This window comes from Ornithorhynchus anatinus, chromosome 4 (genome assembly GCF_004115215.2).
Source record: "Ornithorhynchus anatinus isolate Pmale09 chromosome 4, mOrnAna1.pri.v4, whole genome shotgun sequence".
NCBI lineage: Eukaryota > Metazoa > Chordata > Mammalia > Monotremata > Ornithorhynchidae > Ornithorhynchus > Ornithorhynchus anatinus.
In genome coordinates, this window is record NC_041731.1 from 54853962 (window position 1) to 54867406 (window position 13445).

The 13445-nt window shown below is 42.0% G+C and overlaps 1 protein-coding gene across 2 annotated transcripts in view; it reads right to left on the bottom strand.

Annotated features, from left to right (window-relative positions):
• Positions 1-13445, bottom strand: part of PIP4P2 (phosphatidylinositol-4,5-bisphosphate 4-phosphatase 2) — a 57112-nt gene that overhangs the window by 7871 nt on the left and 35796 nt on the right. Inside the window, exons 4-5 of one of the 2 annotated variants that reach the window (XM_029064204.1) lie at positions 13299-13381; positions 7317-7369 (exon numbers count right to left, since the gene is read on the bottom strand). In XM_029064204.1, coding sequence (XP_028920037.1) covers positions 7317-7369; positions 13299-13381 — 136 coding nt within the window. Of the gene's footprint in view, positions 1-7316; positions 7370-13257; positions 13382-13445 lie in introns of both variants that reach the window. The other variant, XM_029064202.1, reaches the window with a different exon arrangement.

A 13445-nucleotide genomic window follows, 5' to 3' on the forward strand; every position in this document is an offset into this window, starting at 1 on the left:
TGGTTTCAATATTCTCAATGAAGTACATGGCCAGGTCAACACAGGCAAGAGATAGGTGGGGGAGAATAGGGGAACATGGGATTTGAGGAGTAGGTTAAACATCTGAAATAATTAGTGAGGGCAATGGGTAATGGAGTCAATGGAGATGGAGAAATAATAATAGAGAAAGGGCCAGAGATAAAGCTGGCAAAGATGAACTTATCCTCTTCCAAACTTTCCCATCACTGTGGATGGCACAACCATCCTTCCTGTCTCACAAGCCCGCAACCTTGGTGTCATCCTTGACTCTGCTCTCTCATTCACCCCACACATCCCATCCGTCACCAACTCCGGCCAGTCTCGCCTTCACAACATCGCCAAGATCCACCCTTTTCCCTTCATCCAAACTGCTACCTACCACGTTAGTACAATCACTCATCCTATCCCAACTGGATTACGGCAACAGCCTCCTTTCTGACCTCCCAACCTCCTGTCTCTCCCCACTTCAGTCCATACTTCCCTCTGCTGCCCAGATTATCTTTCTACAGAAATATTCTGGGCATGTCACCCCCTTCATCAAAAATCTCCATGGTTACCTATCCAATTCCATACCAAGCAAAAACTCCTCACTATTGGCTTCAAAGCTCTCCATCACCCTGCCCCTTCTTACCTCACCTCCCTTCTCTCCTTCTACGTCCCAGCCTGTACACTCCACTCCTCTGGTGCTAACCTTCTCACTGTGCCTCAATCTCACCTGTCTCGCCACTGACCCCTGGCTCACATCCTACCTCCGGCCTGGAATGCACTCCGTCTTCAAATCCACCAATCACTCTTCCCCTCTTCAAAGCCCTCCTGAAGACTCACCTCCTCCAAGAGGCTTTCTCAGACTAAGCCCCCTTTTCCTCAGCTCCCCTTCCCTTCCGCATCACCTCGACTCATCCCCTTTGCTCTTCATCCCTTCTCCCTGCACCACAGCACTTAGGTATTTATATCTATAATGCTATTTATTTATAATGATGCCTGTTTACTTGTTTTAATGTCTACCCCCGATTAGACTTTGAGCCCGTCAAAAGGCAGGGAGTGTCCCTATCTGTTGCCGACTTGTACATTCCAAGCGCTTACTACAGTGCTCTGCACATAGTAAGCGCTCAATAAATACTATTGAATGAATGTCTGTCTCCTCCCTCTGGACTGTAAGCCTGTTGTGGGCAGGGATTTTCTCACTTTATTGCTGTATTGTACTTTCCAAGCATTTAGTACAGTGCTCTGCAAACAGTAAGTGCCAAATAAATATGACTGAATGAATGAAGGAAGGAAGGAGGTCAGCCTGATATCTAGACTTCTGCCGGAGGTACTCTGCAGTTTGTGCATAGGAGCAAAGGAAGTTGACTGTGAAAGTGAGCCAGTGCCGTAGGACACTGGTACGGGAACGATGAAGAGATAAAAAGGAAAAGGTAGTGAGTTGAGTTCAGTGGAGAGGGTGGTGATGAGAGTGTCAATCTGGTCATTAAGGGAAGGTAGACTGGTTATGCAGTCACTCCTGTACTAGCAACTCCCAACCCTGACTCACATTTTCAACCCATTTTCTTTATCCCTCCAATCCTGGGAGAAATTCCAAAAACAACCTTGCCAATCCCTGCCACCATAACTTTATCCTTTCCCCCTAAAAACTTCATTTTTTCCCTAGCAAAGAATACTGTCATCAACTCCTAAAAGTGCTTACTGTGTCAGAGCACTGTACTAAGTTCTTTGGAGAGTACAACAGAGTTTGTGAACATGACCTGCCCTGACTTGCAACAGCTTACCATCTAGCAGGGGAGAAAAATACTAAAATAAATTACAGATAGGAGGAAGAAGGTAAACAGGGTAGAAATAGGGGTTGGTGCTTAAGAAAGAGGGCTCTGAAGATTCAGTTCTGGACATATTGCACTGTATTCCCCCAAGTACTCAATACAGTACTCTGCAAACAGTAAGCACTCAATAAATACCATTGATCGATTCATTCCTTCGTGCGGAGATGTCCTGGAAGTGAGAGGAAATGTGGGCGTGCAGAGGACAGAGGTCAGAGTTAGCTAGGTAAATTTGGGAGCCAACAGTATAGAGGAACTAGTGGAATTTGTGGGAGAGAGATGAGCTCCCCGAGGTAGAGCATAGTCCCCCCAAGCTATTCAAAGACTTTAACTGCTAGAGGTCCCTGTGGACCCCTAAGGCCTTTCTCTTTAACTTCCAACCACCTCACAAATTTACTTGGAAATGAGCTGGAAATGAAATGGAAATTAAAATCCCAGATGTAAACTCTCTCAAAGGGTAAGAAGCAGTGCAGCCTAGAGGATAGAGCATGGCCCTGGGAGTCAGAAGAATCATCACCAGAAGGATTTTGGTGATGTTGTGAATGTGAGACCGGCAGGATTTGGGGGCGGATTGCATGTGTGGGGTGAATGAGAGAGCTGGGTCAAGGATGACACCGAGGTTGCGGGCTTGTGAGACAGGAAGGATGGTTGCGCCATCCACAGTGACAGGAAAATTTGGGAGAGGACAAGTTCATCTTTGCCTGCTTAATCCTGGCTCTGCCACTTGTCTTCTATGTGGCCTTGGGCAAGTCACTCCTCTTCTCTGGGCCTGTTACCTCATCTGTAAAATGGGGATTAATACTGTGAGCTCCATGTGGGACATAGACTGCGTCCAACCTGATGATCTTGTAGGTAGCCCACTGCTTAGTTCAGTGCCTGGCACATAGTAAGCACTTAAATACCATAAAACAAAACCAAAACAAAAAATGTCCCATCCATTCTGCTGATCTCCTGTTCTTCTACCTCATGTTTCCTCCTGTTTTGGGGACATCTCCATTCGGGTGACCTGTTAGCAACTTAAATACAGTATGGCTAAAACTCAACTTACCTTCTCTCCTAAACTCACTCTTTTTCCCTGAGTTTTGCATCATTGCCAATTATTCCACCATCCTCCTTATCCCACAAACTTGCAACAGTGGTGTCAACTCTGACTCATCTCTGACTGCTCTCTCATTTATCTCCCACACTCAATCTGTCTAAATCCTGCAGTTCTTGCTCAATAATGTATCGCTGATTTTAACCCTCTCATCCACTTCTGTAACCGCTATCCTTTTTAAACTCTCTAATCTTCTGACTGGACTATTACAACAGTTTCCTTACCTATCTTCCTATCTCTGGCCTCCTCTTTTAAGACGGTAAATACGACGTATATTATCTTTTTAAAATATTAGTCGAACCCTCTCCCTTCCTCAAAGAGTGCCCAAACCTTCTCAAAGCTCTTAACCATTGGTTTCAAGACTATCACCTGGCTCCCTGAATCCTGGCTTCATCCCAGCTTGTGCTCTTGATGCACCCAAGAAAATTCTCTCTCTCAACTTTCCCTCCATCAACTGCTTTTGCCATTCCCTTTCATCTTGGAGCCACATCTTTTTTCTCCAGCAAAGGCCTTCTGAAAACCACCTCCAGCATGCATTTCCTATCATGACATAACCCCAGCAACCTCAGAACTGATATCTCCATTTGAGTCAGTTAGTTCTTTACTGGCTTGTTCTTTTCACTTGTTCCTTTGCTCACATATTACTAATTTATGTATGTTTGTCTGTGTTATGTGTGCTTGATTTCTTCATTAGGCTGTGCTTCCCCAGTAGGTAGGAGGTTCTTGAGGGCAGGAAGATTCCTGACTTGGATTCCTTTGCCGTGACTTCTAACTCTACTGAGCTCTCCCAAATGCCTAGTCAAACATCTGCTCTGCACACAGTGAGCGTTCAGTAAGTACTACTGATTGGTTGATAATACTTTCTGAATACCTTTTTGAGTGTTTGGTGAAGGGATCTGTACCTAGTAGGTACTCAATTAATAATGCTATGGACTGATTTCAACATTAGAGCAAGTTCTTTGTATTTTGGTTAATCTTGCTAGCAAATGAAGAAAAAAGGGGAATAATATAATAATAATAATGATGGTATTTCTTAAGTGCTTAATATGTGCCAAGCACTGTACTGAGCGCTGGATGATACTCCATGTTAAATTCAACTTTTTCAAAACACAAGTTTGGGAGTGAGGGTCCCTCCAAACCTTGCCTCTCATGGACAGCATTTTTATTACTGTGAGGTCACCGAAAAACATGTAATATTAATAATTATAATAAAAATTTATAATAATATAAAAATAATAATAATAAATAATTAAGCACTTTTCTAAGCACTGGGGTAGATACACATTAATCACGCTGGACACAGTCCCTGTACCACATGGGGCTCACACTCTTAATCCCCATTTTACAGGTGAGGCAACTGAGGCCTACAGAAGTGAGGTGACTCACCCAAGATCACACAGCAGACATGTGGTAGACCTGAGATTAGAACCCGTAGTCTTCTGACTCCAAGGCCTTTGCTCTATCCACTACGCCATGCTGATCCAGCATGAAGGCAAAATATCTGTTCAAAACTGGAGAAACTTTCTTTGATAACTGAAAAACTTAGGAAATGTCAAAACTGATCTTTAGTTAGCATGCAGAGCTGTGGTATAAAGGTGATGATCAATACTCAGGAATCAGGCACTTGCCAGAGAGATGCAGGTGCCATTGGCCAGTGCTGGAAAAAGGCTAAATGGGGCAAATCCATTGGCCAGCAAGAAAAATGTCCAAGTGCTACTCCAAGTCAATTGATCCTGCCAATTTTGAAAACACACCCTGTGCTTTGGATTAGGTCCACATCATTCCTGGAAATAGATTCAGATCTGTTCCTAATGCTCATGTGGCCCCAGTGGGAATTATAATAACAATAATAATAATTAAAAAAACATGTTGTGGGCAGTCATAGTGACAGCCTTTTGGAGATCATTCTGGGCAATTGGCTTCCTGTTATCTGCAACAAACAGATACAAAGAAGCAGTTTGAATAGACAAGTCAGTAACAAGTAGACTATTTGTGGGACTGACCTTGCAGTCTTCATGCAGAGAGCACTTTAAATAATAATGTTGGTATTTGTTAAGTGGTTACTATGTGCAGAGCACTGTTCTAAGCACTGGGGTAGATACAGGGTCATCAGGTTGTCCCACGTGAGGCTCACAGTCTTAATCCCCATTTTACAGATGATGTAACTGAGGCCCAGAGAAGTGAAGTGACTTGCCCACAGTCACACAGCTGACAAGTGGCAGAACCGGTATTCGAACCCATGTCCTCTGACTCCCAAGCCCGGGCTCTTTCCACTGAGCCACGCTGCTTTAAATGCAAACTTGAACTACCCTTAAAGTACCTGGGAATTTTAGGCCAGAGTAGCCTTGAGGGTTTAACAGTTTTAGCCTCAGCACAGTATGGAAATAGCTGCCATCCTTACTAACCGTCCCTTTCTGTTACAAAACCTTTGTGTGTCTAAGGCCCAAATGTGGATAGCTATCATTCCATTATGCTGTATTTTCTTGTACCTGCTAACCCTTTTATTCTGGCATCAGTGAAGCTATCTTTAGTTCCAGGAAAGATTAAACATTCCATATGAGAAAACTTACCAAATAATATACTCTCAATTACACTGTTTGCAGTGCTTATGAGTGTCAGAAGCAGCACGGCCTAACAGACAGAGCACAAGCCTGGGAGTCAGAAAGACATGGGTTCTAATCCTGGCTCCACCACTTGTCCGCTGTGTGACGTTGGGCAAGTCACTTAACTTCTCTGTGCCTCAGTTACCTCATCTGTAACAGGGACAGGGACTGTGTCTAACCGGATTAGCTCGTATCTACCCCAGCGCTTAGAACAGTGCTTGACACATAGTAAGAGCTAAACAAATGCTATCATTATTGGCTTCCAGTCACTCTATCACTGGCATTGATTACTTACTGTGTGAAGAACACTGGACTAAACACTTGGTAGAGTACAGTACGACAGAGTTGGTAAACACATTCTCTGCCACAAGGGGCTTACAGACTAGAAGAAGAGGGTGAAAATTAAAAATGCACCATATATAAATATATATATATATAAATCCAGAAGGGCACATATACTCAGGAGAAGTAGCACTCAAAAGAAAGTACTTAATCCTGACTCTAGTATCTATCTGGAACCATTTCCAAACATGGATGCCTGGACACATTTTGCTGCCTCTAATTATTTGCTTTTTGTAGCAATCACCAATTCTACTTCTTTTCTAGAAGCCACTATAGCTTTCTCCATCCTCAGAATAAATGGACATCAGCCAATGAGACATGAATGAGACGGTTTGAGAAAAAAATTGACAAGTATCCATATTCTTTTTTTCTTCAATTTTTTGTAATTAAAATACAACACAGGTTCAGAGGAAGGAACACCAACTACACCCAACCCGATTATCTTGTATCTACCCCAGTGCTTAGTACAGTGCCTGGCACATAGTAAGCACTTAACAAATACCATTGTTATTACTATTACCATCATTATTATTACCAACAACCTCCATTTTTTAAGATAATATTATCTTAAATAAAAATGTACCATCCTCAGTTTCTAGCCACTAGAAAATATGGCTTTCTCTGTAAATCTTTTTCCAATTTCGCATTATCTTTTTTTTAACCAATTCCCCAAAGTCCCCCAGTTATAGATTCTGAAAAAAGTGAGAAATCTGTAAGTCACTTAACAGAAACAGATAGATGCTTGGGCATCCAGAGAATTAATCTTCATTTCAGAAAAGGGGGATCAAAAGCATTATACTCATTAAGGAGCACAAGACAGACTTGGTCTTCCTTAAATTAAAAACATAAGAGTGTTTATTTTGGCATAAATCCAAGCTTGGTTGCAATGAAAATAAATGGTGAACTACTGAGAACATTAAGAAACCCCCCCATAAACTAGATTAATGATGATTTTGCTAATTTAATCATGAATCGTATTTATTGAGCACTTACTTTGTGCAGAGCATCTGTACTAAGCACTTGGGAGAGTATAATATTACAGAATTGGTACACACATTCCCTGCCCACAATGAGTTTACAGTGTAAATGGGGAGACAGACAAGAATATAAATATAAATTAATTACAGTTATGTACATAAGTGCTGTGGGGCTGAGAGAGGGGTGAGTTAAGCCTGCAAAGGAAATTTCTTTTTGCCTTTCTTAAAAATTGATCTCATCTTCACAGAATGATAATCAAGCCTAATCACCTGAAATTCAAAAGTGAAACTATTTATTATAATGGTATGTGTTCCTGTTTATTTCATCTACAAAAAGTTCATGGGTTTGAAGCAAATACTCGCCCACCAGCTCGCCTTCAATGAATACATACAGACACGTTATTACTGTTCACTGGCATTTGGTTTCTGAAACCCTCTGCAGGAGTCTTTTTGCTGATAGAGAACTTACATTTTTTTGCAGTGTGGGCATTTTGCCAACGAGTTGAACCTCAGTTCCATCCACTGTAGAAATATAAAAAACAAAACAAAAAACAATTGAAAAATCCAGTCAGAGAAATTGTTTGTTTTACGTTAAATGTTGCAGGGATCTCGGCTAACATTCTGCTTCTCAGGGTCTAATGGCCTCCGTCTTTGCTTTCTTTCTTAAATGGGATGCCCTTTCACCAAGAATAGCTCTGCAATCCCAGGATTGGGATTTCCACAAGAAACAGTTCCCATGACTTAGCCAGGGCTGTTTGACGTAACACAGCTTCACTTAAACACCTAAACTGAATGCAATGCCATAATTAAGGTCATTCCTCTCAGCTTTAAAACACTGCACATTCTCAGGGAGTGGGAAACGGTTTATTTTGGAACTTTATTAAAGAGTTATCCAACAAGGAGCAGCATGGCCTAGTGGATAAAGCACGGGCCTGGGAGTCAGAAGGACCTGGGTTCTAATTCCAGCTCCACCCTTGTCTGCCGTGTGGTCTTGGGCAAGTCAGTGCAGTGCTCTGCACACAGTAAGTGCTCAATAATACGACTGAATAAATGGAGTCATTTCACTTCCTACGTGCCTAAATTACCTCATCTTTAAAATGGGGATTAAGACTGTGAGCCCCATGTGGGACTGGGGCTGTGTTCAACCTGATTACCTTATAACTACCCCTCCGCTTAGTACAGTGCCTGGCACATAGAAAATGCTTAAATACCATAAAAAACAAAACCTCACCATCATAGTTCATTTATGTTCAAGGCTTTCCCCCAGCATGTACTCCTCCTCTAATATGAATGATCACTATAAAAGTCTTTTAAAGTTGTTTTTGAAGATCAATGATTCGTTTTGCAAAGATACAAGACTTTAAAAAGCCATATAAGAAGCTTGAGTAACAGCATTGGGTAAATCACTCGACTAGCAGTCAGGAAACTCTGATTTTAATCTGGGTTCCATCATTAATTTTTGTCTGGAACCTGAGCTAAATAACTCATATTTTGTCTCAGTTTTCCCATATGTGAAAATTGTTCTTTTGGCAACCTATCTCAAAGAGTAAGTGTATTTTGTTTTCAAAGTATAGTGCCTAAATGTGCGCATGTGTGCATATTCTCTCTCAAAATGCACATTTAAGAATCATACTCAGCATATACTATTAGTCCTAGTCTGCATATCTTATTTTATTTAAAGAGCTAATCTCCTTTATATTAATGGTAGGCTTAGAAGAAGGTTTTAAATAGTTCAGAGTTTGTTTTTTCTTAAAAATGCAGGATTGGGTTTCTATTACATTCTTGGTCCAGGGTCCAGTGCATTAATTTTTTTTTTCCAGGTAACTAGAATTCAAGTTTTCTTTGGGCCACTAAACAAATTATATAAAATGACCCAGCCACCCAATAGGGGATGCCTCCTGTTGAACGTTTTATGCTAGTCCCAAAACTTTGGGAACAAGAACAAGCATGTCTTGGTGTGCCCTAGTTCATTTCCCCATCTCACTGAAAATAAAAACCTGCCTTAGAGTCACCAGCAGAAACACACTAAGGCCCCCAAGCAACTCAGAATGAACTTGTACCACATGTTCTTTTGTTTCATAAAAAAGTTTTTTGTTTTTTTTTCCAACTACTGAGGCAGGTAATGTCTATGATTACAGTGCTTGATTCTTTTGGCTAGGTCATCAATTTATAGCTAAAACCAGTAGCAATATTTTAAAGAATGACATACCTTTTTTATTTCAGGAATGAGTTCATGGCTATTTTGTACAACTAAACTCCAGGTTAGTTTTAATGGCTGCTTAGGACTTTAACTTTAAACCCCGATTTGCAGTGCTAGGTGCCGGAATGGGATTCCCTAACCTCTTTTAGCTGGAGAGATAAGAAGGACTATTCACAGTGCTGATCTAGGGACATTTCATTTGCCGTTGTATTTCCAGAGAGTGAATAAATGTCCTACCTCAAAGGAGGCAGAATGACGCACTGGGCTTGTTATGGGATTGAGTCCGGAACTAGGAATTCCAAACTCAACAATGCTGCGCATGCCACCATTTCAGTATGGGAAGGCCCCCTTAGTTATTCCTGTCCTGTATCTTAAAACACTTTTGCTTTCCAGATGGAGTTTACCCCATCTCTTGAGATGGAATTTACTTTTTGCCTTTTACCTTATGTCATAATGACAGCTGAGGTTTTCCTCCTTATTTGTTTACCCACTCCCTAAGCAGCCCTGTCCACAGTTCCCTGTAGAAGGGGAAAATGTGAGGTAGATACTCCTCATTAAGTAGTCTTCAAAGAAGCCCATGGGTGGTAGGCAACAGTCGTGTCTGGCATGGTTCAAGTCATAAGTGAGGGTGGAGCTTATGTTTTACTCAAAGTTCAAAGTCTTAGCTCCTCAGTTTTCTGCCCAAAACTTTTTCAAGCAAAACTATTTTATGTGGATTTGGTCTAGTCTGAGCAGGGTTTATGAGATGCTTCTGAGCCAGGGAAACTGGCAAATGAAACCATTGGGGAAAAAAAAACACCCAGAAAACAGTAACTGTGCTAGTCCTATCCTCTGGGACAAGGTCAACTGAGGAGATCTTGGACACAGTGCAGCCCTGATTATCTCCCTGTCACCCGAAACACTCAAAGGCAAATGACACCCACAGCAACACTGATAATGAGCTCCTATTTATCCAAAGTTCTATTTTCCCTGAACTCAGATATCATCATTTGGCATTTAGGTAACTATGTTTATCTACACATCACACATTCATTCATTAACCCCCAGCACTGCTATGTGCTAAGACTAGTCTCATGATGATTTAAAAGTTTTGGGGTAGGTAGGTGACATCCTTGACCCAAAAGAGGTGGCATGACCTAGTGGATAGAGCATGGGCCTGGGAGTCAGAAGGACCTGGGTTCCAATCCTGGCTCCACTTGTCTGCTGTTTAACCTTGGGCAAATCACTTGACTTCTCTGTGCCTCATTTTCCTCATCTGTAGAGTGAAACTAAAGACCGTTAGCCCCATGTGGGACACCCAGACTGTGTCCAACTTTGTATCCTCAGTGCTTAGTACAGTGCCTGGCACATAGTAAGTGCTCAATAAATACCATGAATAATAATAATACTAATAATAATAAAGGTCTCAGAACAATGAATGAGAGATCTCAGTACAGGTCTGAGTTATTGCACCTCTGACTCCAGTATGCAGCACTCTCTCCCATGTCCCAAACTTTCTAAAGGAAACTGGGCAATGTTATAAATTTAATTGCTCTATACATTTTAACTGGTGGCTCTCTTAGCAACTCATCACCTTAGTATAGTGCTCTGCACATAGTAAGCGCTCAATGAATAAGATTGAATGGAAGTTAAAATCAACCTGAAAGAGTCCTTTGGAATATGGGTCAGAGTTGAAGGCTAGTACTGTTTTGAAATTAAATGGAAAGCGGTTTTGTCATAATTGAGAATGATCCTTGACACACTATGGTGAGTTTTCAATTAAGAAAAACATAAATGAAACAAGATGAGGGTTGCCCTTCATTAACAAGTTGGTAGAGGGAAAGTATTGTCTTCCATACACTGGGTTTATATTGTCCATCTCTGAGAGGGTAAAAGTATGGTCTGGGCCAATTAGAGAATTTTCTGATAGCAGAAGGGAACAACAGGTGATTAACTTACAGGCACAAGACACAGATGGCCTTGAACTGTAAAGTTAAAAAAGTCTGTAACAACTGACAAGGGGGCAGGGGAGGGAGGAAAATTTCTTCCATCACATCCATTTGTTCAGAATCCATCAGTGCATCACTGCCAACTTTCCCTTTCTAAAACTCATCTGATTCCCACAGCCCCCATTCCAGGTCTCCAGGATCCCCAGACCTAGAGATGAGGTTTTGGGATGGAGACCAAGGAGGTCACTGCTCCTTACATGTAATCTCCCCATCAAAGAGAGCACCCATTGTCCTCTTAGCTGAAAACCCATATAGGGTAGCCAGATAGGAAGGGCTACGCATCTCCCATTGAACTACTACTGTGGGTATGAGAGAGGAAATATCACTGGGGCTGAAGGGATGAGGGCAGAGTACAGTTTTGGGAGTCAGAAGGCCCTGGGTTCTAATCCGGTATTGCCATTTGTCTGCTCTGTGACCCTGGACAAGTCACTTAACTTCTCTGTGCCTCAGCTACCTCATCTGTAAAATGGAGATTAAGACTGTGAACCCCTTGTGGGTCAGGGTCTGTGTCCATCCTGATTAGCTTGTCCCTGCCCCGGGGCTTAATACAGTGCCTGGCACATAGTAAGCGCTTAGCAAATACCGCTAAAAATAAGAAGGGACAAAGCGAAGCTAGAAGCATCTCTGAGTCTCACAATAGCTAAAACAGTCAGGCCGGGCCATCGTTTGCAAACACTATATGGATCCAGCCCAGAGCATAATGAATCCTGAGCCACAGGCCAGGCCTCTCCACCACCACTGAACCCCTCCGTCTCTCCAAGAGATGTTCTTTCTCTTCCTTTCCTGTCCTGAGTAGGGCTTTAGCAGGGTTTACAGATTCTTCCCAAGATGGAAGTACCAGAATAAATATGCATCCATGTCACTGAGACTATAAATCCCATCTGTTCCAGGGACAATTCTATGGATGTGAGCTCAGATTCCAGTTTGAATCAGGAAAATTTCCAGTCAGGACTCCAGGGCCCCAAAGCCAGAATGATGCGGGACACAAATCAGGATAACGTGACTTTCCGGCCTACCCAGGGCTGCACTTCCTACCCAAGCCAAGCTCGCATTCTCTTCTCTAGTTGGCCTACACCTACCCTTCCTGTTCCAGCTCCTTCAGTCATTCATTTATTCATGAGAAGCAGTGTGGCCTACTGGATAGAGTACAGGCCTGGGAGTCAGAGGGCATGAGTCTAATCCCGCCTCCACCACTTGTCTGATGTGTGACCTTGGGCAAGTCACTTAGATTCTCTGGGCCTCAGTTCCCTCATCTGTAAAATGGGTATTAAGACCGTGAGCCCTGTGAGGGACAGGGTCTGTGTCCAACCCGATTATCTTGTATCTACCCCAGCACTTAGTATAGTGCCTGGTACATAGTAATCACTTAAATACCACAACTATTATTACCATTATTATTAATAAACAAACAAATGGAAGAAGATTTAATATCTCCAGATTTCTGCATGGAAGAAAACTCCTTCCAACCACTAAATTCCCTCTTTATGCCCAACTATAAGAATCACCCTTTTTGGTCCCTCTAAGACTGCCTCAATTCAACCGTTCTTATGCCTCCTCCCAGCAGTATCATTTTAAAAAAGACAGCACCCCTTTTGTCCTTAATCATAGAATGGGCACATGGATCAATTATTCTGCCCCTGCTAAATGAGTACACTATAATCAATTTATTTTTCTTGCTTTCTGTCTGAGATTTCCTGAAAGTGAAAACACTAGATTTCAAGAAACAGTCCTACATCTTGGCCAGAGCAGATTGCTTTCCTTCCTCTCAATCTCTTGAATCTCTTTAGCTTTACTGTATTGCAAAGACATGCACAGCCATCTATTCATTCAGCAAAACCAGAGAGCAGTTTAATCATGAATTAATGCATCTGTCAATCAATGTGTTATCGATTTTCCACTAAGATCATCAGGGCAACCAAGATCCATTGAAATATTTGGATATAAATTATGGTGAATTTAATCTCTTATGTTAAAAGCAATTAAATTAGCTTTATAAATTCTCAAAAAGGTATCATCTTTTCATTTACAAAGCCAAAGTGAATCTCTGCAGAACAAGAGTTCATATGTTACAGCAGCAGAATCTCTCTTAGTCCCTTCATCTTGGGGATAAAAGGACAGACATCCTTCATAACTAAAGATGGGCTAAAAAAACCAACAACATGGTTATAGTTTGGTGCAATAATGTGTCAGGGCACGTTAGCTGAAACATTTCAGTTACCCACCAGGAATGTGTTTCCACAGTGCCCACACACCACCCGAGTACCTTCTGGCTGGATTGGCAATGCGGGTTGGGCCGGTTGCTCTTCAGGAATGAGCATCATGGGACCCAGATTAATAATGCGTCGACTACAGGGAGGAAAAAACAAAACAAAAAGAGCACCATTAGCCTGCAAGTGCACTCTTGAAGTAG